The sequence below is a fragment of the Peromyscus maniculatus genome, chromosome 14, assembly GCF_049852395.1.
Source record: "Peromyscus maniculatus bairdii isolate BWxNUB_F1_BW_parent chromosome 14, HU_Pman_BW_mat_3.1, whole genome shotgun sequence".
Lineage (NCBI taxonomy): Eukaryota > Metazoa > Chordata > Mammalia > Rodentia > Cricetidae > Peromyscus > Peromyscus maniculatus.
Window position 1 is genome coordinate 46,404,659 of NC_134865.1, and position 25,406 is coordinate 46,430,064.

At 41.1% G+C, this 25,406-nt stretch overlaps 1 protein-coding gene across 3 annotated transcripts in view; it reads left to right on the forward strand.

Annotated features, from left to right (window-relative positions):
* Syt16 (synaptotagmin 16) overlaps positions 1-25,406 on the forward strand; it is a 274,838-nt gene that overhangs the window by 216,964 nt on the left and 32,468 nt on the right. For all 3 annotated transcript variants that reach the window (XM_015986341.3, XM_076550880.1, XM_076550881.1), the window contains one exon: positions 23,574-23,786. In XM_015986341.3, the coding sequence (XP_015841827.1) occupies positions 23,574-23,786 (213 nt within the window). The remainder of the gene's footprint in view (positions 1-23,573; positions 23,787-25,406) is intronic.

Genomic DNA, 25,406 nt, shown 5'->3' on the forward strand with positions numbered 1-25,406 from the left:
TGGAAGTTTTCATCCTTTCAGCTTAGTTATGGCAGGCGTCTTGTTCAAAGCCCTCTCTTATTTTCTAGTGTTTTCCTTGTTAAACTTACTTGTGAACTCTGCTGTTCCCAGATCCTAGAACTATGTATGGTCCCACACATTTGCTTTCTGAGACTTTAAAATGAATTTTAGCATACCCATGTCTCCTGAATCTCAAAATTTTGTAAATTCACTGAAAAGTCAGAGGAGAAAAACTACATGATTTTATTAAATAGCAACAGGTGGATCTGGGTGTCTCTTCTGGAAACAAACACATAGCTTTTGTTTGGAATTGGTACTTCCAGTACTGTCTTTAATAAAATTATTCAAAAACTCATTCGGTGTTTCAAAACCCCAAATATCTAAAGTGGGAGTGTTCACCACAAGGTCAAGGATGACTTTGCTGGACATGAGGTTATTTAGAAGCTCACTTACCTCTTGGTGTAGATACTCATTACTAATGTGTTTGTAATAAAAGTCTTGCCCTGGACTCTTCTGAGGTACTAAGTAATATATACTCTTAGTACCACAGCGTCCTTAAAAATGCAGAACTGAAGATACTGCCAATCCAAAAATCATATGTTACCCTAAGGTTTCCAGCAATGAGCTTGGCGATATTGAAGACCATGATTCATCAGAACTGTTTCTGATGTCAGAAGAGAGCTATCCCTGGCTATCTTTTTTTTAGGTCCATCCCCCAGCTCCCTAAACCCCTCAGCATCATAGACAGGAGAAGTGATATATTGCAATTGCTTGTTGAGGGCACGGGTCTGATAGTGTTCACCATTCCATGTTGAATGTCACTCATGTCATAGGCTCAATGTCAAGCAAATGGACTTTTAGTCAGTGAATTGGCCTCCATTCTCTACTTTTTCTATCATGCTTTCAGGCTTGGTTAAAGCACTGCTGTTATTGGGACTTGAGCAGATTTTTTTTCAGGTTCCAAGTATTGCCAAGAGTTTGATTTATTGGCCTCTCTAATCATCGTATTGTGCTATTTACAGTGCTCTTTACAGACTCTGAGGCCACAATTGGTTCCTCAGGACAGAGCACTATAGCCAGTTGGCATCTTCTGCTTTTGATGGAAGGGAAGAGTTATAGTGGTCTTGTCCTAGGATGCTCTTTTTCCTAGCTACAAAAGGACTCTCTGGGCCTCATCTTGATTTCTATTTGTTTCATTTATTTTCATTTTGAGCTCTGGCCCACTGTCTGACCTTTGTCATCCCCTGGATCCTAAGGACTGGAACACTTGGCATTTGTACTTTATGTTCACTGAAGAGAACAGAGAGACGGAGGAACTCACAAAGAACTGACAAGTTGCTTAATTTTCCTGGGCCACAGCAGCTTTGTTGGTTGAGTTGAGGCTTTAACAGTTACCTCTGAGGATATTATGTTTTAAATGGGCTATTATATGCTACATGATGAGCATGTTCACCCCTCTATATCTCCAGATTTAACCTACTTGGATCATTTGAAAAACATGTCTGTATTGAATGAACTCATTGTAGTTTTTAGCTGTGTTTCCTTGAAAGCCCATGACACTTAGGTGACCAATTACACTGAGTAATTTTCTTCTTATTCCTTGGCCATTTGTATCTCTTCTTCTGAGAATTACCTATTCAGATCATTTGCCAGTTTTTAGTTAGATCACTTTTTGACTAATTTTTTTTTGCATTCCTTATATATTTAAGGAATTTGATGTGCTTTGGTATATTTTTCATGATTTTTCTTGGTTTGAGATCATGCTGAGCTTCTTAAATTAGTGGGTTTATGATTTTTAATCAAATATGGAAAAATTGAAGGTATCTTTTCAGATACTTCTTTTAGCTTCTCCCTTACCACATATGTGTTATACTGGCTAATACCCCACTGCTCACTGCTGCTCTCTTCATGTTTTCTACAATGACCATTTCTCTGGGTATTATTTTAAATAGTTGTAGCTAGAGTTTTCCACCTTGCCCACAGTCAGGACAAATCTTTGTCACCCGCCAGTCCCACAGCCGCTCAGACCCAACCAAGTAAACACAGAGACTTATATTACTTACAAACTGTATGGCCGTGGCAGGCTTCTTGCTAACTGTTCTTTTATCTTAAATTAACCATTTCCATAAATCTATACCTTGCCACATGGCTGGTGGCTTACCGGCGTCTTCACATGCTGCTGGTCATGGCGGCGGCTGTAGTGTCTCTCCGCCTCAGCCTTCCGCTTCCCAGAATTCTCCTCTCTCCTTGTCCCACCTACTTCCTGCCTGGCCACTGACCAACCAGTCTTTTATTTATTGACCAATCAGAGCAATTTGACTTACAGACCGTCCCACAGCAAATAGTTTTTATTTTTAGTATGTTTTCATGCTCACTAATCTTTTTTTCTGTATCAGCCAAGTCTGACATCACTTCTAACCTGTTTTTTTTTTTTACATTGACTCCAATAGTATTAATTTTCGTAGGTTTCATTTGAATCACGCATCTCTCTAGTTGCCCATGCTGGAGACCCAGCCTCATTTGCTTAAATTAGAAAGACTGCTTACTGCTTAGGCCTGGGTCCTCTTTTCTGAGCATTCTGGGCTGTCACTTTATGTACCTACAGAACTTATCCATTTCCCACATCTTGGGAATTCCTGGGTGGTGGCCTTGCCATGTCCAACCTCTTGAGAACTGTTGTTTATGCCTAAGTGTTTGTATGTGTCACATTTGGAAGGTCAAGTTTGGTATTTAATTTTTCCATCATTCACAGGCTGAAGGCACATGGATGAAGTCAACAGTTGTAAAGATGAATTGGTCTCTTTTGGATTTTATCTCATAAATTTCATTCTTAAAATTTTGTTTCTTGCTTTCCAATTCATGTGCCAAGTTTACTGTTCCTGTCTCCCTGTAATTAGAAGGCCTTTAGCACAGTTCAAAGGGAAGAGATGAGATCAAGTATTTCTGTTCTTTGTTTATAAGGAATTTAAAATTCTACTGCTACATGTGATTCTTTTCTGTTTCATGTTGAGAATGTTTCTGTCTCATTTGCTAGGAGTTTTCCATTTATTTATTTGTTTATTTATTTACAACCGGAATAAGTATTGAAAAATTTTCAAGTGATTTTGCATATCTCTTGAGCTGATGATGTATTTTTTGTCTTTATTAATGAGGTTGATTACATTGATAAGACTTCCCCCAAGATTCAGACTCCTCTGCTGGCTTGCCATAAACTGCTGCTGCTGTTGTTATTGTTATTATTGGACACAGGGTTTTGCTGTGTATCCCAGGTTGCCTTGAAGATGTATTACTTCTGTATTACTCCTGCTAAGATTATAGTTGGGCATTACTGTGCCTGGCTACACTATTTTTCATGATGTATTTGTTCTTATTTTTAATACACTATTCATTTTGTTTGCTGCTATTTAATTGTGAATATTTATAACTAAGAGCATAAGTGAAATTGATCTCCATAAATTACCGTCCTTGAGTTAATACCATTCTTTTAACACTATTCTCATAAACAACGTGGAAGTCCCCTTCTAGACCGGCTATATAAAAGATTACCTTCCTTGAGTTAATACCATTCTTGTAACACTATTCTTATAAACAATGCAGAAGTGTCCCTTCCTAGAACAGCTATATAAAAGAGATGTTCCCTATTCTGTGAGATGAAAAAAAATCAGGTACAACTATTGGGATGTAATAAGATTCTTTTGGATTTTTCATGTTTAATGGTTATTATTGTTTAGTGGTAACTAACACATATGTTTTCTATTTTCTCTTCAATTTGTTTAAAGTGATTATTCCTTATGACTTTTGAATGTCATTATTGCAACCTTGTCAATTAAATGACACAGTTTTTAGCTGCTAGTGTTTATGTTTTGTTTCTCTTGATGCTTTTATTCATCTTTGCTTCTATGTGTGAGTGAAGAGCAGTGATTGACGTGGAGTCTCTTCCTCAGTTGCTCCCTGTCTTCATTTCTGAGACCGAGTTTCTCACTGAATCTGAAGTTTACTTAGTCAGCCAATGAACTCCAGGTATTTGCCCAGCTCTGATTCTGTAGCTCTAGTTTACAGCCATGTTCCACTGTAATGGGTAGCTGTTTCAGCTTTGACCTGGAAGTATTAACTGCACTGAGGCTTCTGGTAACTGTCACACCTACCTATGGCCTGCCCTTGAGGCAGAGCCAAGATGGGAGCCCTTAAGACCCCGGATCTGGATATGCCGCTCTCTCTGGTTCCTGGTAATCCTGGATGTTGGACGGTAGACCTAGCAGAGTTCTCTGAAGAACACCACTGGACTGCACTTTACCTCTCCTGGACCCTGTAACCTATCTCTTTACTTATTGTTAGTAAAACACCCAAATAAACCTCCCTTTTAACTACGTGGAGTTGCCTTAGTACTTCCACAACTATTCCGCCATCTTTGGCTTTTCCTGGGTGCTGGGGACCCAAACTCGGATCTTCACACTAGCACGGCAGTCAGCTCTCCAGCCCTCATCTGCGACTTACCTCTTGCATTTCTTCTTGGTGTTTTGCTTTGGTTTAAACTATTAGTTGGCAACATCCTGATCAGACCATTCGTCATGTTAATTTTTCAGTCTTCATCTTATTTTTCTAATAGATACAGCAGATTAATCTGTGAATCTCTCTTAAGTACCACTTCATATGCCATAAGTATAGGGTATGTGATAGAGTCATTATTTTTCAGTTGTAAACATTTTAGAATTCTAATTAATATTTCTTTGACCCATCGACTATTATGAAGAGCAGCTTCCAAAGTGTTTTTTTTTTTTTCAATCTTTAGTTTTTTTAACCTAGTGATATTGAAATTAGAATGTGGTCTCACTGTATTTTTGAAGCTTTTTTTTGTGGTTTAAATATGTTTAAGCAAGGCATTGAAGGTCAGCTTGGTTCCCCTTGTTCTTATAATAAAATACAGAATTAAGCATATGGGAAGTAGACGGTTTTTCAGAATGTCTTCCCTAATGTCAGGGGGGCTCATCTAATCAGCTGAAACCTGACTTTAACAAAAAGATAGAGAGACACTTCACCTGCCTCACTTCTTGAGCTGGGATCTGATTTTTCTGCACTCAGATTGGAAATTACACCATTAACTCTCTAGTTCCGTGGTGGTGGTGGGGGTCTTTAGACTCTATTGGGAACCACATCACTGGCTCTTCTGGGCATGTGGCTTGTTGATTGCATATCTTGGGCACTCTCAGCTTCTATAATTACATAAGCTATTTTCTCATAATTAAATATGTATATACACATGTAGTTGGCTCTACATATACATGTGGCTTGCATCTAAGACCCATCCAAATGTAGACAGAAAAGATTTTAAACAAAATTTTATAATATTCTGATGGCAAAACTTGAGCTTGCCACATGCTGAGCACTGTGCTGAGTCCTCGCGGATGAAGTGATGTGTAGGCATACCCTGCTGTAGCCTCCTACAGTTTCACAGACTGTCAATCTCTTCTAACACTCATTATGTGGGTATTATTTGCCTTGAATCTCATTTGTGCACTCTCTAGCTTGGGCCTAGGATGAATCTGTAGCTTGAACACACACCGACTTAATTCTTGTCATTATCTTCGAAGCAGTACAGTATAACTATTTACGTAGCATTTCTATTGTGTTTGATATTATAGGCAACCGGAGGTGTTTTATAGGGAGGATGGGCATCGCTTATATGCAAACATTATCCCACTGTGTATAGGGGACATGGACATCCCTAGGGTTTTGGTAATCAGGAGGGGTCCTGGATCTAACCTTCTGCAGATATTGCAAGACATGTATTCTGTTCTTTGTTCATTTACTGTTGAAGCATTCACTTTATTCCTCGTCGCATGCTCGACACCAGAGGCAAACACTAGAGAATAATGAGCTGAGATCACAGGTTTGGGGGCTAGAGAGGTGGTTCAGTAGGTGAGAGAACTTGTTGTGTAAACATGAGGGTCTGTGTTTGGATCCCTGCAGCCACTTCACAGCCAGGCTGTGCGAGGTGAACACAGGAGGATCCCTGGACCTTGGGGTTCACCAGCACAGGTCGCAGTGAAGGAGACAGTGATAGCACAGGGCAGCTGATGTCCTCCTCTGCCCTCCATGCATGCCCAGGTGTGCACACATGCACATACATGTGCACATGTATCAGAATGCACATATGTCATAATGAAGCCCAGTGTTTTGTACGCTAACTAAAAAATAAAAAAATAAAAAAAATTGAAAGGAAAAAAATCTTTCTAATTAGAGGATTTGTAGTTCATTGACTCACATTTACTTATAAGCATTTGTTAGAGTAACAGGGAACTGTGGGGGGTGGGGAGGAAAGCAAGAACAACTTTTCTCGTTCTGTGCTTTCTCTGCATGTGCAGAGACTTAATTATCAGGTCACCTCGGTTCTCAGCCAAGGAAATTATAGTCTTGGTCATTAATTTGTATGTAAATGCCATCATAGTAGGGAAACAGCGCAACACTTGGGTCCTATCAACAAATTCCCTTGTAGGAGGCATGCAAATTAGAAAGCAGAGCTGAAAATACTCAGGGAAGTTGACAGTCGTTTGTTTTGTCCAGGAGAGTTCTGATGCTGACACATAACAACTCTGTGTGATTGTCAAAGATTGTTCAGAAAATATCAGTCCTTGAGACAGTCTTGATGCTGAGAAAGAGGACTCAGTAATGCCAATCAGGTACAGATCTATTCGATGCTGTCTGTAGCTTCTAGTGATCCCTAGGGACACAGTCAACTTGCCCATCACTCAGGACTTTCACCACACCTCTTGTCTTGGATGAATCTGGCTTGGTCCAGAAGAGAAATAACCATCAAAGACACCACAGGGTCCTGGATCCAGGGCTGGTTCCTTAGCTGAATCATTAGCAGTACAAATCCCTGTCCAGATGTGCAGGGACATTTGGAGTCAATCTAGGCTAACGTGTAGAAGGAGAGCCTGGTTGTGCCAGTGTTGTCTGTATTCAGATGTAGTTCCTTCAATATGTGCCTGTTCACACAGGAAGAGGCTCCAGGGAGTAACAGCATGGGCATAAGTTCAAGGCTTCCCGAGGAACTGAGAATATAAATAGAAAAGCCAGATTTCTCCAGGTATGTAGAGAAGGGAATCGGATTACAAGGAAAGATACTGCAACCAGTGGTACTCAGGACCCCAAGTTTCTTTCCCAGGTTGAGAGCAGAAAGACTGGTCTAGTCCTCTGTCTGTGGACTTAACCTTTACTAACTGAAATGGCTTGAGGCTGGGATTTGAGACAGCTGGAGGAGTCTTTTTTCTTAATAGGCCACAGGTAATGCTGCCAGAGCAGATAGCTTTACTTCAATCTACTTTTGAAAACTGTTTTGAGGGACCATTCATATGTAATAATACATATATACATACATATATATATGCACATACATACACACACACACACACACACACACACACACACACACATATATATATATATATATATATATATATATATATATATATATATATATACACACACACACACACAGAATATATAACATTTGATGAGTTTTGACTCTTACATTCTTTCTGCCTTCTCTTCTCAGATGTTTCCTCAGCCTGGTAGTAGTGATAATATGGTTGATATAGACGTACCATGCAAGGCTAAACCCCCAATCTCCTGTCCTTAGTACTTTGACCAGCTATTCATCTCACCATTGACTGTTGTGTACTACAAAAAGAAGCTTCCCTGACAAAGGCTGAGGACAGCATGACCATTTAATAAGATAATAAGAGCAGGTTGTACCCTAGGGCACAGGCCCTCCCCAGCCATGGACTTTTGACCTAGATTTCCATACCAAGTACAGCACTTGGAGCTGGGGAACAGGTCTCAAATATCATCAGAAAGCAGCTGGTTGCCTCTAGTGATGGTTATGTCACTACCGCCCCAGTGAGCATATCTTGGCCTGGCGAGTTGGTATTGGAGCATGAGGGACCTTGTGATGGGTAAGACCACTGATGTCCTTCCTCCCCAGAAGCCTGTGCAGCACCTTCTGGCACTCTGAAAGCTAGACCGCAGGGAAGAGGCATCCTGGTTAGTTTGAAACTCACTTCTCTGTATCCTGCAGCCAAAGTATATTGTGTCTTTAGCCATAGGGTCTTGTAGTCATGCTGGGTAACTAAGAGCAACTGTAGTAACAATAGTATATACTGCATTGGAACCTTCTAGGGGCTCCTTGATCAATAACTCATGGGGGTATCCTGTGCTTCGTTCTGCGGTTTTCATTTAGTAATCCATGGGAGTGACATTGTCCATCCGAAGAGGATAATGCCATTAGAAATTTTTTAAAGGGGTTTTTCATACATCCTTAGTTTTGGCTCTGTTCCCTATCCTCTCACTCCATCTACTTAGTCCTTTAGCCTCCAATATCCCCCTTATTCTTTCTTCTCACTTACATCCTACAATGCCTACAACTATGTTTTTGGTTGGGTTATGAGCTAGTATGTTTCCACATAGGTTTCCCTATGCCCTTCCTTGGGGTTAGACTTCTCCTCCACCCATTTCGCCACATAAGCTTCTCCCCCTCCAGGACTCTACAGCTCTCCTTTAACTTCGTGTACAGTCTACTGTCCTTCCTCCCTGGTGTCCCCTTCCAGGAGGCGCCTTTTGAGTTCCCTGGCTTCCACCTTGTGCTCCAAGTTGAACACACAAACTGAAAGATTTTAAGATCTGCATATGAGAGAGAGAGAGAGAGAGAGAGAGAGAGAGAGAGAGAGAGAGAGAGAGAGAGAGAGAGAGAGAGAATATGAGCACACGGTTGTCTTTCTGGGCCCATGTCACCTCACTCACTATACTTTTTCCCGTTTCATCCATTTATCTGTAATTTTCATGATGAGTAATATTCTGTTTTGTATATGTACTAAGTTTCTTATATGTTCATTTGTTGATGGGCATCTAGTTTGAGTCCCGTCCCTAGCTATTGTGGATAGAGCAGCAGTGAACATGGATGTGGGAGTGTCTCTGTTGTAGGGTATAACCTCCATTTGGGGGTACACTCAAGTGTGGAGCTAGGACCTATGGCAGTTTTATTTCTAGATTTTTGAGAAACCTCCAGACTTATTTTCAAAATGGCTGATCTAGTTTGTATGCTACCAGTAGCGTATAAGAATTTCCCCTTCACCACGTCTATTTGTTAGTGTTTGTATTCCTGATGATAGCCGTCCTGACTGGGGGTGACGAAGGATGCTTAACACTCTTGTAAAGTTTTTACTGGCCATTTGATTGTTTTGAGAAGTCTCTGTTCAGTTCTGTCCTATTTTTTAAAACTTGTTTCTTAATGCTTTATTTTTTTTTAAAGACATATGGTAGCTAATATTTTTGTCAACCTGACACAAGCTATTGTTATCTGAGAGGAGGGAGCCTCAGTTGAGAAAATGCCTCCATAAGATTGGGATATAGGCAAGTCAGTAGAGCATTTTCTTAATTAGTGATTGGTGTGAGAGGGCCCAACTTACTGTGGGCATTACCACCCACAGGCTGGTGGTCTTGGTTTCTATAAGAAAGCAGGTTTTGAGGAGCAACCCAGTAAGCAGCATTTCTCCATGGCCTCTGCAGCATCTTCTGAATTCAGGTTCTTGCCCTGACTTTCTTTGATGATGAACAGTGACAGTGATGTGGAAGTAGAAGTGGAAAACACTTTTTCCTCCCCAAGGTGCTTTTGATCACGGTATTTTATCACAGTGTGGCAGTTTGAATGTAATTGGCCCCCCATCATCTCACAGGGAGTGGCACTATTAGGAGGTGTGGCTTTGTCGGAGTGGGTGTGACCTTGTTGGAGGAAGTGTGTCACTGTGGGGGAGGGCTTTGAGGTTTCCTATGCTCAGGATCCACCCACTGTGTCAGTTGACTTCCTGTTGCCTGCAAGATGTAGCCCTTATTGTCAGCCCCAGCACCCCATCTGCCTGCATGCTGCCATGCTCCCTGTCGTGATGATAATGGACTGAACCTCTGAAGGTGTAAGCAAGCCACCCCAATTAAATGTTTTCTTTATAGGAGTTGCCGTGGTCATGGTGTCTCTTCACAGCAATAAAAACCTAACTAAGTCACACAGCAACAGAAATCCTAACAAGACATACTAAAAAACAGAAATCACATGATAATCTTGAGAGCTGCATTAAAAATCCCATGACAAAATTTAATATTCTCTCATGTTAAAAGAGTAGGGATGGAGGGAACATGGCTCAATATAAGAAAGGCTGTATATGCCAGACCTATAGCCAATATTATATTGTCTCCCTAAGATATGGGACAAGACACGGATATCCACTCTTCTTGTTTCTAGTCAATTTCATGCTTGAAGTCTTAGAGCCATAAGACAAGAGAAGGAAATAAAAAGAGTAAACATAGTAAAAGAATTAAAAGTATAGTTTTTCAGATGATATGATTCTGTACATGAGACTCTACAGACTCCGTTAAAGAACCACTTAGAGCTGATGAACACATTCAGAAAAGTGGTAGGATCCAAATCAACATACAGAAATCAGTAGCTTTTCTATATACCGATGACAAAACAGACTGAAAAAGAGATCGGCGAAACAGTCCCATTCATAACACACCAAAATAAAAAAAAATCTAAAAACAAACATAACCAGGGAAACAAAAAGACCCTTTGCAATGAACATTTTAAGACACTAAAGAAGGAAATTGAAGAAACTACTAGATGATAGAGAGACACCCCATGCTCATGGATCAGAAGAATTACTTCATTGTGACCATCCTACAGAATAGCCTACACATTCAGTGCAATTGCAATAGAAGTTCTGATGCTTATCCCTCACAGACAGACAAAAATACAAAAATTTATCCAAGGTACAGAAGCCCAAGATAGCCAAATCAATCCTGAACAAAGGAATACTGTAGGAGGTAACAACATCTCTGATTCAAATTAAACTACAGAGCCACAGCAATAAAAGCAGCCCAGTATTGACGCAAAACAGACACACAGAGCAACAGCATTGGAATTGAGGACCCAGATATAAGTCCGCACAGCTACACTTACCTTGTTTTTGACAAAGACACCAAAAATACACAACGGAGAAAAGAGTATCTTCCTCAAATGATGCTGGAAAAACTGGATTTCAACATGCAGAAATGATACTCGATTCTTTCACCTTGTGCAAAACTCAGCCCTAAATAGATTTTGGGGATATCAACGTCAGACCTGATGTTCTGAAACTGGTAGAGGAAAATGTAGAGAGTATGCTTGGACTATAGTTACAGTTAAGGATTTTCTGAGTAAGACTGTGTAACACAGGAAACAAGACCAACAGTCACCAAACCATGAGATCATGGGATCTCGCGATACTAAAAAGCTGCTGTACAGCAAAGTAATAGTGAGTGGGCAGTTTATAGAGGGGGTGAAAATCTTCACTAGCCATTGAGCAACAGACGGTTAGAGTCTAGGATACACAAAATGTTAAAATATTGGTGCAGTCTAACATGAAATTCCTTTCTTTTATCATGTAGCAAAGCTTACACTTTTTGTTGTTATTTTAGTAGGCAGTGTCCTGCTACGAAGCCCAGGTTGGTCTTGAACTCACTATCTCCCTGATTTATCCATGTGAGTGTTGGGATTACAGAGGTACTTTATAATGCCCAGCCCTCCTATATATTTTATGGGTTTTGATTTTATAATTTACAATTAAAGTTACAGTTAATTTATGTGTGTATGCACATAGTGCAAGATGAAAGCTGGTCTTTATCTTATGCGTGTCTTCAAGCTTCATATTTGTGAAAGATTTTCATTTCTCCTGTGGCACCTCCTTGTACTCAGATGCTGCTGTTTCTGCACTTGGTTCTGGTGATATCTGAGTCTTTTTAAAAAATGATATAGCTATTTAATAAGTTATAAAATCAAGTAAGTTGTCCTTCCTACTTTGTCTTAAAATTACCATGATTATCCCAGGCCCATTACATCTCCTTATGCTTTGTATTTTCCTTATATATTCGTATACTTGTCAAATGTGATGGATAAGGTCTATGTGGATTGTAGTTTGGACATCATTAAATCAGTAGACTAGTGTGGGGTAATGAATTCTTACTATCGGTCTCTTCCTGTTTTCTCGGAGTAATATTTTGTTGCTTAATGTGAGAGCTCTGAATTCCTGTTATTAAATTCATTCCCATGGATTGGTACATTTGGGTGATAGTCTAAACAGTTTTGAATTATTTTCATTTTGATTTGTTGCTAGAATACAACCTACTTTTATAGACTGACCTGTGAATTTCACCAGTTAGTTGTCATAGCTGATATGAACGGCAATGTTCTGGTAGACTCTTGTTCCTCTGTTAGACTGGAGAGTGTACCCTAATGTGCTAATTGTTTTTTCTGTTTGGTTTGATCAGAATCAGTATCAATCTTGTTAGCATATTTCCTGCTTGTGTTGCCACGGTTTCCTTTCCCTCTTTTCTTGTGTTAATTTGCTGAATTACATTAGTTGATTTTAGCATCTTAAACTAACCTTACATTTGTTTGTAAGGTATGTGTCTCATGTGAGCACAACACATGATTATCCATGTACATTATTGGCTGACATTTCCTATTTTGTTACCGTGATCATTCGTATGGGATATTGACACATAATTTTCTGTACCCGTGATGTCTTTGTCAAAAGAAGTCTGTGGCCTGTGAAGAAGTCTCTGACAGTTAAATCCTTACGAATTTGATTTGTAGAACCTTCATTAACAAAACCAGCCATAGTGGCATATATGAGAGACAGTATTCACTGTGTCAGCCTGTTTACCCTGCTTGATGAGATCCAGGCTGGTGAGAGAAACTGCCTCAAAAAAATAATAAAACAAAGGAAGGGAGGGCAATTAGGATTGTCCTGTGTCCTCCACGTGTGCTCACAACCTTACACACACATGCACACACCTGTGTGTGCATGAACAGGAATGTGTACACACACCGGTGCTTGTGTTAGGCTTATGCTGACACTATGCAATGGCTGGAGAAATGCCCTTTCTTCCTCTGCTTCTGCAAGAGTTGTGTAGAGGCAGATCTTCCTTGGCATTCCATTGAACAATTGCAGGATGAACGTTTTAAGTGCACGTCATCGTGGTCACTACATATGGCATCATAACACAGAGCTATACAGATCCTGATTATAAGTTGCCTTCTAAGCTGAGGGAAGAGTGTGTTAAAAGCCCTCACTTAAAAATTACATTTGTTATTTCTCTCTCTGCGCGTATGTTGGTGGGCGTGAGTACATGTGTCACGTCACATATATGGAAGCTGGAGAACAACTTGCAGAAGTTGGTTCTCTCCTTCTGCCAAGTGAATTCTGGGGCTTGAACTCAGGTCATTAGGCTTGGTTGCAGGCTCCTGTTACCTGCTGAGCCATCTCTCCAGCCCTCTAACTTTTATTATAATTCCTCTTTTCACTTTATTGCTGTGTTCCTCATTGAGTTTGAAGCCCCGTTAACAGATGTGCATACATTTTTACTTCCTGTCTTCCTGATAAATTGACCACTGTATCATTGTAAAACATACTTTATCTAACCTAACACTCCTTATCTTGAAGGCATCTTTCTGATATGAATACCACAGCACTAAATTCCTTTTGTTTATAGCTTGAAAATTTATTTTTAGTCCTTTTATATGCAACCTACCCATATTTGCCTTTATGATATGTCCCTTGTGACCATTGGGTAGTTAATCTTTCTCTAGTTTGGGAAGCTGTAGCTACACGTGGGGTACATATCTGTTTGAATTGAGTGTATGGACATCAACTGATTTCACTATCTCGTTTTGCTTGTCTTTTCTGTTTGTAACATTTTCCCCCCATCTAAAGTTTCTCTCATTGCTTCATGGATGCATTGACCACCTGTCTTCGTAACATTCCATTTTAACTCCTTTGTTAAAACTTTAGCTATTCCTATGTGTATTTCACTCAGTGGCTGGTTGCTCTAGGGACCACGCATGCTCATTTTCTCACAGTCTCTTGTGAGTTATAGTTGTACTGTTTCATAGCATGCGTGCTTTGCATGCTAGTACTGTATAGTGTGTGCTGTGTGTGGCATGCATCCTTACTGCCTTCCTCCTTTGTGGCATTGCCTCTAGATTTTGTTTTCATAGTTTGTCAACCCCATGATGTAATATTATCCTTGCTCTTTAGTCAGTTAATCTTTTTTTATAAAAATTAAAATTAAAAGTATCTTTTTAACTATTTGCCCACTTATTTACCATATCTATTGTCATTCATTCTTTCTATCGGCTCTGAAGTTCAATTCTTTTTTGTATTGTGTGTGTACATGTAAGTGCATGTGTGTGTATGTATGCATGTATGTGTGTGCATGTATATCATAACATGCATGTAGCAGTCAGAAGACAACTTATAAGAGTCACATCTCTGTCTGCCATACAGGTCTTGGGGATCAAACTCAGGTTGTTGTGAGCAGGTGCCTTTATCCATTAAGCAATCTTGCCAACTCCTTTCTTCTCTCTTGTTTTTATCTTTTTGCCTTCTGTCTTTCTTTACCACTTCTTAAAGTACAAGTCTCTTGAATTCTATTTTTGTTATATACAAAACTATTTACTTTATTTTCCTGCTTGAAGGATATTGCCTGTCAATGTGGAATTCAGGGCTGGCCCTCTCATTTACATATGCCATTCCATTTTGTCTAGTTTCCATTGCTTCCGGGAAAATCAATTTATATTTATAATAGTGTGTTGTGTCACTTAATGTGTTTGTGTTTTTCATTGATCTTGTAGTTTTCAATCATCTGTTTTCATTTTTTTATTTAGTTATCTACGATGCTGACTTGTAATCTGTATGTTTATTTCTTTCCCAATAAATTTGAGAGACCTAAACCATTGTTCTAAAAATAGTTTTCTTCCACATTTTGGCCTTTTATTTGTTTACTTTTGACCCTAGACAAACATATTTTGGACTGTTTGGTGTACTAGGGACTTGGCCACTCTCTCCAGATGTTCGGAGTTCTTCTGACTGGTTACTTCCTGCTGTGGTTCTTTGCACTATTATCACTTCCGATCGGCCGTAAAACCAATCCAGAGGCATTTCAAAACAATCCCAGAGACTGTTTTCAATTTTAGAACATTTACTTGTATTTATTGTTGTTTAGTTCTTTTATTGAATTTCACATCCTGCATAGTCTTTGTGGTCATTTCCCCCTCAGATCTTTTGGAAGAGTCTGTCTCTGACATCCACTTCCGGGTTATCCTGGGGTTAGTCCCGCTGACTCATTTCCCACCTTGACCATGCGTACTTTCCTTGTTTCTCTCTAAGTCTGGTGCTTTCTTGCTCTTGCACCGGGCGTTGTGGGTGAAATGTGAAGTCGTTGGAATCTTTCACCTTCCTTGAGGCAGGGTTGCTTTTCTCCAAGTCAAATGACAGCTGCTTCCTTTTGTCTTATGAAGTGTTAGTTTTATGTCTTGTAAGACGGACTGTCTGCCGTCTTACTCTTGGTCTCACTTGTAGTACCAACCTCCAGAGTTTGCTGTCAAGACTGAGGTGGTTGAGAACGCCTCTAACTTGACCTGATTTTAACTCCTACCTCAGTTTTCCCTTATAGTCTGGCACATCTGTCCATCTCCTCCAGCCTCCTGTTTTAGGGCACTGGGATTTGCCCCCATATAAAAATACTTCAGGTTTTAGTCCAAGGTGGCGTTAAGTTCACATGTAGATATTGGGGTTCCTTTTCCACGGTTCCCCCCATTTTGGGGGCCTCCCCTGCTTATTTCCAGCTGCTCTGATTGTCTTGAACTCTGTCCTCTGATCTCTCAAGCCAGAAGGCCTCTGACAGAGTCCAAATGCCCTGTGCCTCCCAGATGCGGGGGTACTTTTAGCAAAAACCCATAGCTATGTGCTTCACACAGCCAAGAAGCCTTCTTTAAAAACAAATCCAGTTCTTGCCTGCTTTTGCTCCAAGTGTACAGCTAACTTGTTTAAATTTCTTTTTTGTCACAGACTGACACTTATACTTACTTTTGTATTTGTAGGAGTCACCCTAGTATTATCAGAACTGAGATAATATTATAACTTGCTTGTTTTGAGTGTAGTGCTTTCTGTTATTTCTCATTTTAGTGAAAGATAGTTTGCCTGCCTCATTCCTGTTTAACTATTACAAGTGTCATTTCTTTGTTCCTATGTGAGGGAGAGTTGTTGACATATCTCATGGAAGGTCTGGGGCTACCAAACAGGACAGGACAACTAGACCCTGACCCCCTGCTTCTCACTAACAAGCGGTTTGACTCTCAGAAGTAATTCTACGCCTCTAGGGTTCCACTCTGCAGAATCAAAGGCTTGAGTCGTATCAGTGCTTTTCAGTACTTTCACATCGACCCAATGGAGAAAGAAACAGAAAAGATTAAACCATATCAAAACAAAATAATCCCAGAGTGCTCGGGACAGAGACCTGGACTTTCCCGGTGCATCAGCTGGCCAGCACTCCTACTTCCATAGTGCTCCTGGCTTTCTTTGAAGAACCCCTGATCGTCACAGAGCTTGGTCTGAAAGCCATTGACATCGGACGGCTTATAAACCCTTTCCTGGCTTGAGTCCAGGAATGCCTGCGACACGCTCTTAGAAAGGGGGCCTTTTCCCATAGGATTTGAGATGGTTGGGTCCGACCTCCCTTCTGCCTTTTCAGTTGCACCAGATTTTTGTCTTCATTTCTGTCCCTTCCCAGTCACCGTGGGGAGATGGTCGCCTCGGGCATTTGAGAAACTGTCTATCAAAGGGACCTTCGTGCAGTTGTAGTTACAGGTGGCACCAGGCACTGCTCCGCACAGCCCACGCTCCCCTGTCTCCACGCTCAGCCGCTAAGATGGGAGCAATGCTTGCCTCCACCTAATTGCTCTTGTGTGGGTGGAAGGAATTAATAAGCTTGGAGCTGCAGTGATCTTTTACAAATTTTCTCCATCTGTAAAATAGAGCAGACAAGCTCAAGGCGCCCTCCCTTTGCATTGCCAGTTGGGCGGATTTTTTTTCCCCCTTCAAATTTTCTTTTCCCTTAAAGAAGCAACAAAAAGAGCAGGTGTTGGGCACTGCCCACTTCCAGACAGTGCTGCTAATTCCCACAGAGCACTCCACCTCCAGGCTTGGAGAAAGGCTTGCCAGGTAAGGTGAGAAACACAACCCACACGATCATTTTCATCTCCTACTCTCCTAGCCCTTGATTCTTGTACTGTTTTCCTCCAGCAAGCCTGATGGCGAACTGAACTTTCAGATCAGACCCTGAGAGAGAACAGGCGCATTTATTCCTTTGCATGTAACGGAAACTCCACGTCAAGGGGCTCACACACAGGGCAAGGACGGGATGACAGTTGTAGGAATAATAGTTAACATTCAAGTACGCTCCGTGCCAAGCACAGGCTAAGTATGAATGCCTTGTTTATCTCATTTAGTTTTCTCAACAGCGTTTAGATATGGCATGCCAGTGTGAGGACACTGATGGTCCTGATATTAAGACCACAGATTTCTCAATGGGAGCCCTCAAGTTCAAATTCTGGCAGCTTCATTCATGTTCTTCTTGCACGTCTAGCCTTGGCTGGTGCTGCATCCAGCAGTTTATGTTGTATTGAACACTTCCCTTCTTGTCTCCCCGACCTGGAATTTGAAAGTGGAATTTCTTTTGCTCCTCATTAAACTAGAAAGAAAAACTCATTGAAAATTAGAGTGAGGGACATTCTGCGTCTAACCGCAGCAGGGACTTAGCACTGAGTCTGTCAGTTCATGAACTCCTGCAGTATGAGAAGCCCTCCATTGTAGCCTGGTAGTGTGTAAATAAAGGGGGGTAAAGCTAAGTGGTCATGCATTCAAAGGATGGTGAAAGACTCTGACTTCTCTTTCTTGGAAGGTGTTTACATGCTATTGCTAAGATTCCTTCCAAAGGGGAGATATAAACATGTCTACCCCTCTTTCCAGGGTCCCAAAGATAAACCAAGGCACAATTACTTTCCAGGAACCAATGAGTGTATTGGGCTTCCTCACAGAGCATGGGGGAGGGGTTGCTTCAAGGAGTGCAGCTGCTTCCCCTGAGAAGGCTGCACTGGGAAGTCTTTACCCAGCAGGGATGAAGGATTTCACACAGTTGTATAGGTTGAGGCCTCTCCTCCAGTTCTTTCTCCACTATATTCTCTAGCCCCTCCCCCTGGCCATGTGTGTGAACCCTCCCTGAGGCAATTGCCACATACAGTTAAGGCAGAATTTCATGCTATTTGTTGGGATAGGTGTCTGGATACTCAGGCAAGGGCCCCATGACTCTTCCTGCTGCCCCATTTTTATGAGAGAAGGTCAATGATTAACAAACCCCACTGTAAGGATCTTTGGTGAGTGGGTTCAGCTGAACTCCCAAAGATGATGGTAGTTTGGCTGAGAGGACAGTCCTCTGTGACAGCTGTCAGAGATCTATCTGCATTCTGATTGAATGAGACAAACAGAACTTCAGTTTGAAGATGAATACATATCAAAGTAATTTATCTGCACCCAAGATAATTATGGAGTATTTTTTCCCCTGTCACATTGGCAGGCTAATTGCTAAAGGAGTCAAGATTTTAGTGAAAAAACCTACCTCTGTACTATTTTCAGAGCTCTATCTCGAAAGGAATTTGAACTTGAAATTTCACATGGTGCTCCACCAAATACTGCCTTTTCTTTGAAATAAGTGTCATAATTTAGCCGAGACTGATTTTTCAGAGATTGAATTAAATGAAACCCAGACCAGCTATTTAGTTGTTGACATAGTTTCATTTCAAGGCAGGTAAATGGATCAATCAAGCAGTTAATAGCCAAAATTTGAATTTTTTTGGGGGTGGGTGGGTGGGAGGGACCATCAGCAAGAGAGACTGGAGAGTTGCATGGCTACACAGTTCATTGCAAACACTGGAGAACTGGAACCGATCCTGACCTGTGAATTTCACCAGTTGTCATAGCTGATATGAACGACAATGTTCTGGTAGACTCTTGTTCCTCTGTTAGACTGGAGAGTGTACCCTAATGTGCTAATTGTTTTTTCTGTTTGGTTTGATCAGAAATCAGTATCAATCTTGTTAGCATATTTCCTGCTTGTGTTGCCACGGTTGGGCTTGGGCTGACCGTGAGCTGATGACTTTCCCTCTTTAAATGGGAAAGAGATGCTCACAAGAGTCCTTTCCAGCTTAAACTACATGATTTCATTTTCCAAGTGAGAATGAACACAAGATTTTAAAGACTGATTTTTTTTTCCCTTAAAGAATTATTACCTTTGGAGCAAGACAGCTTGGGGTTGAATCTTAATTCCCTACTTAAAACTGTTACTGACTGACACTAAGCCTTAGGTCTGCATTCACCAAATAGGCGTGTCAACAATAATGACTTCATTAGGTCACTGTGTAGAGTAAATAAGTGAACATCTGTCAAGTGCTAAAGGAATGCTTCAATCCTTGTCTTAGTCAGAGTTCTATTGCTGTGAAGAGATGGCATGATCATGGCCACTCTTATGAAAGAAAACATTGAATTGGGGCTGCCTCACAGTTCAGAGGCTTAGTCCGTATTGTCATGGTGGGAAGCATGCAGGCATGCAGACAGACATGGTGCTGGAGAGGAACTGAAAGTTCGACATCTCAGCAGGCAGCAGGAAGGGAGGAAGACGCTGGGCCTGGCTTGAGTATTTGAAACCTCAAAGCCTACCCCCGGTGACACACTTCCTCCTGCAAGGCCATGCCTCCTAATCATGTCACTCTATGGTGACCAAGCATTCAAATCTATGAGTCTATAGGGGCCCTTTATATTCAAACCACCACAACCCTGCTGAAGGCTGAATATGGGATGGCTTGTGTCACTTGAATGGTGTCACTGACCAATGGCATTCAGGAGTGAGTGCAGGTTTCCTTTTTAGACCAAGAATGCTTTGAGATCCATGGGAAATGAGGCTTTGAATAGCAGGTGAGGTTATATTTAAATCAGATGCAGAGCAACAGGCCAGTTACCCTGCAGCCTGCCCACACTCGTGTGGACCAGCTGCCCTTCTTGCCACTCTTCCCTTTCATCTGGCAAAGAGAGAGCAGAATTTGGGCAGGTTTAAGGCTAACTGGCAAAGCTTCTTCTCTTTTCACACAGAGTTGTCTGGACACTCTTTTTCCCAATGTGATGACATTCGATGATATGAAAAAATGCTTAAGAATAGAGGTTCTGTGTTCGAGTTCCAGCTTTGTTACTTTCCTGACAGTTTTCTTACACAAATTACTGTTTTTCATTGTTTATCCATTCAATGAGAATAAAAATAGTCTATGATGAGTAAATGTAATATATATATATATATTACAAAGTTCCAATAAGATTGGATACTGAAGATATAGTAGATGTTGTAGTTACTATATGATTATTAAATTAAAGAGAAGCTCTGTAGATTGACAGTGACTCACTGGGGAAAATATAAGGAATATGTGTACATATATTTTAACTATCATTAATAATTGTCTAGGTAGAGAAAAATCTTACATTGGCACATGTATCTGAAATGAATGTCTTGTGGCTACTTAAAATTTAAAAACTGGCCTAAGTGTACAAATGGAATCACAGAGTTGGGAAGAGTGCTAATAAGTCAATCATCCCTCCCATATGTCCTCTTAGCTACCTCCTTGGTTCTTAGCTGGAGCTGTACTCCAAGACAGAGGGAGTTTAATTGTATCCCTGCTGATTTTTGGTTCTCTCCTTCAGGTTATGGTCCATACTGTACCAGAATACTAAGCCCAATACATGTAGGCATGAAGAGACTTCATTGTAGGGCTATCTGCACAACTTGTTGAAGTATTTAATGAGAGCTATAGTTTCTCTGGACATTTTTTTTTCTGACCCTAACATGGGGCTATAAAGAGCCAGTAACACTGAGGTGAAATAAGTGTGTTCTCTTGTTTATGAATCAGATGTTCCATGGAGAAATAGATAGAATATTGGTGCCCATCAGCCAGCAGTGATGGACTTGGAGGAGTTCAGTGCTTGTAAAAGCACTGGGGAAATGATGGAGACATTAAAATGACCCAAAACAGAGGACACACGACCTGAGAGGCAAAGGGACTGTTAGCTGCAGGGGCAGCTAACATGATCAAGCATTGTAAGGACCTCCCCCACACCCAGAACTCTGCAGCTCTGGGCTATGGGGCTCCCGGTCAGCCTGCTTTGATTCAAATATGGGTCTATACCCTTTAGTGGTAGCAAGTCTGCAGCCATTGTGGGACTTCTAACTTTCCCCTATCCTTCCTTCTCCCCTGCTCCCCATCATCTTGTCTCTTCCATCCTTTCATCTCCTTCCTTCCATTCTCTTCCAAGATAGGGTCCCAAGAAACAGTAATTCCTCCATATTGCAGGAATGGCATTGGTAAGGTTTAAAACAAAACAAAACAAAAAACCCACACAGGAATGATTTTTATAGCTCATGGAAGGAGCCCCTAGCCTGATTTAAGGGATAAAGGAAGGATGTTCTGAAAGATACAATATCGAGACAGAAACCTCAAAGATGAGCTACATTCTTAATTAGTCTAGATGGGAGGCTGGGTATGAGCATTCAGTAACAGAGAACAGTGCATGAAGGTGTATGTGGGTGTCCACGCTTGGGACAACACTGGGTATTCACCAGATGCTCAATATTTAACAGGCATTTGTACTTAGCATACAACTGGCATTGTTTTACATAATAGAACATCAGTTAGCAAGAGAAGTGATAGGCTTCTTTTTGTAGATGTTCTAGAGGAGAAGAGGAGATGGAGATGTGAGCTGGTCAAGGGAGGATGATCAGGGAAGCTTTCAGAATGAGAGGATGGTTGATCTGAGACCCTGATGGGAAGGAGCCAGCATTATGAAAGTCCCTGGGAGGCAGGGAGGGAGGCAGAAGGAGCATCCAAGGCAAAGAACTCAAAATCACAAGCGTTCTTGGTATGCTGGAGAGATTGAAAGACTGTACGTTTGCTGGTAGGAAAAGGCACAAATAGTGTAAATGATGTCTCATTAACCAAGGAACAAGAAAGGGGGCCCTAGTTTGCTGTTGGTAGGAAGGTTAACTGGTGAAGCCATTTGGAGCGGATAGTATGGAGCTGCTGTGTGTCCTAGCTGTCCTTGTTCTGAGAACCCACTCACAGGAGGTAAAAACCATCTCATATAAAGATATTTGCATCCCATGTTCATTATAGTGTCATGCTATGGAAACAGCCCAGTGTTTCTAAGTGAGAGATAGCTAAAGAATACATGTGCATGTATGTGTGTATATATGCACATGTCTAAAAACTGTATTATGCAGCCATAAAATGGACTGGATTTTCCATTTGGCACAATGTAGATGGACCCAGAAAATGCCACACCAAGTGAAATAAGCCAGACACAGGAAGAAATATCTTGCATGATCCCATTTATGTAGAAAATAAAAAAGAGAGTCCAATGTATAAAAACAGAGAAATAATTAGGCTTTCCAGAGTTGTCTGGGGGAGGGGATAGGGAGGTGTGGTTCAAAAGATCCAACACAGCAGATATGAAGACTAAAACACAGCCTTAGGGTGTAGTGTGTTGTGTTGTACTGGAGGTTTATGTTACATAAGGAGATTGTAGTCTCTCTTGTCACATATGAAACAGGTAGGGATTTGAGAAAATAGGGCAGTTTTTCTCACTACAAATCTGAAACGGTTTCTCTCTCTTTTCCCCATAGTATCACCTAAACTTCAAATATGCCCCGTGATATATATGCAAGTGTATATGTATATGCACACACATATTTGTACATATATATGGTGCAGTTGCTCATGTGGAGTCTTTTGGATGATATCAGGAATCTTATTTTTATAAATGTCTGCCTTATTTTTTAGCAGGGACTTTTACTGAACCTGGAGCTTATGAATTGGCTATAGTAAGCTCCAGGGATCTGCCTGTGTCCACCCCAGCAGTACTGAGGTTATGAAGGCATGCTGGCACACTCGGCTTTTTACATTGGTGCTAGGAGTTAGACTTAGGTTTTCATGTACGCGTGGGAAACACATCAACCACTGAGCTATCTCCACAGCCCCAGTAAAATACATTAAAAAGAGTAATTTGGGTCGAGCGGAGAAACATTTAGAACACTTGTGATTCAAATGAGTGGAAACCCATACACACAGTGATCTCTCTTCAAAGCAGGGAAGCCTTTGGAAAATCCCAGCTGCAAATATCTCTCCTCTGAAGTAGGTCTTGGCTCTGTGTGTTTTAATAAATACAACAAGACAAAGTGTACCTTTTACAAAGAACTGCACATTGGGCAAATGTGCCCATAACAGCTCTGCTTTTCCTGTTATGGTTATATGCACCATCACCATCACCATCAGCAGGGCTATTGGCCAGCATTGTGTCTCAGGATGGTCATTGTGCCAGTGATGGGTGTCTTATTGTTTTCTCCTGGGTACTAACCATCTCTCTCTCCTTACTCCATGTACTATCCCTTTGACCCAGATTTCTGTTTCAAGAGTGCTTTAAATCCTTTCTATCTGGTTTGAGCTCGTTCCATCCAGGCTAAGCCCCCATGCTTTTTTCTCCTTTTCCTGGTCTGTCTGTCTTGTGTTGTATCAAGAGCCACACAGGAGACTCATGACTCTTGTTTATTCCCAGTTAACAGTTTTGGGGATGACGAAGAGCCTTCCACATCTTCTGAGAGTGATGAAGATGTGATCAAGCAGTTTGAGATCTCTGTGTCCCGATCCCAGAGTTTTCGTACGGGAGCACCCGAGAAGGGAAAGACCGCAGAGTTAGAGCTGAAAACAAAATGCAACCGTTTGCTGTCCATCCACCAAGAAGACAGCGCTGAAGTGTCTGCGTGTGAAGGTATCCATTGCAGCTTGTTTCTCCTTTATCTAGGCAAGGGATGGCTAATGGTGAGAATGCTGGTGAAAATTTTAAATACTTATCCTTGCATCTAAGAGTCCAGGGAGGGAAAAGAGAATAAACCATGGAACTGGGGAAAGAGTCCACAAAGAATAGTATAGCATTTCTCAGTGCTTTTCAACTTCATGCTCAGAGTCCCGAAGAGAGAGAGATGCTGGACCAGGGAAGAGTCTGGGAAATGCAGTTGATAAAAGGCTACAGAAAGTATGCACCATCCAGCTTTATCTCTGCTCACAGTAATCTGTGCTCTCCAGTCTTCTTTTTCACTCTTGGGGCGTGTGGGCAGCCACAGCAATGGGGACATCACAGTTCATCTTCCATGTTGTTAACTCGAGACAGAGGGACTGAGAAATGGTAACAGAGAGATTTTGATTTGGTAATGAGAACAGGACAAGTAGAAAAAGAACAAAGGCTCAACGAACCAACAGGACCCTGCTTGGGGGGCAGGGTAAGCTTGCTATTTGTCATGCAGTTAGACTTATTGACACAACCCAACATGACCTATTTTAACAAACCACAACATAAATGGCTGCAGACCCTCCAACGTCCCTCCCTGACTCTCTCCTGTTCCCCAGTGTTTCACTTTGCATTCCTTTCTTTCCACCAAGCGGGCAAATGCTGGCTAATGAAAGTTAATAGTAGTTGATTCCCTGGGAGTAGCTTGTTTAATTCTAAAGCTAATGGCCCCATTTCCCAGAAGCCTGGGCGTCTCGGGTCTGATTTATATAAATGGCCAAGGCTCTGAGAATGGAGCCAGCCACCCTGCCTCACCTTCCTGGAATGCACAGTAACTTATCCTTGTCAGAACTAGTAATTCTGATTTTTTGACAGGTAGTGATAGAAAAGATAAAATTCTGTCTATTGGACAGAGGACAAAGTCTACCACATTGAATGAATTCCTGTAAATTCTGAAGAAAATCCAAAAGGTTTTATAGAAATAGCGGCATGCTAAATTTGAGGCCATCAAAGCTGTGGGAAGATTAATGTTTACATTGCTTACTTTTCCTACCATTTCTTTTCATTCATCATTCTACCATTTTAAAGATAAAGAATAAATTTTTCCTCATATTTCACCCACTTTCTGTTTAGGTATTGTATTTTACTTAGATTCAGTTGAATTGTAGACAGTTCTTCTTGTTTTAAAATGTATTAAAGTGTTGGACAGTAAAACTAAATGTTTGATATCCAAGTGAAATCTTTATTTGCAGCGAGCTGCAGGTAGCTTACTCTATGCTTGCCTTAAGTGAGATCAAGGTTGATTCCTTATGAACTCATCAGCAGTGTATTCCAAGCCATGCTTTTCCCTCAGGCATCTGATTTAGTGTTGCTTCACACTCTTGTCAATGCACTCTTTCACTAAATAATTAATTTATTCTTTGAGAATTTCATAAACGTGTACAATATATTTTGACCATATCCACCCCCATCTCCTCTGCTCCCACTGCCCCCTCAGCTTCATATCCTCTAATTTTTTCAAACCAACTGAGTCCAGTTAGCGCTGCTCACATGAACACGGTGGTTTGGCCATTCACTGGAGCATGGGCAATCTATAGTGGCTAC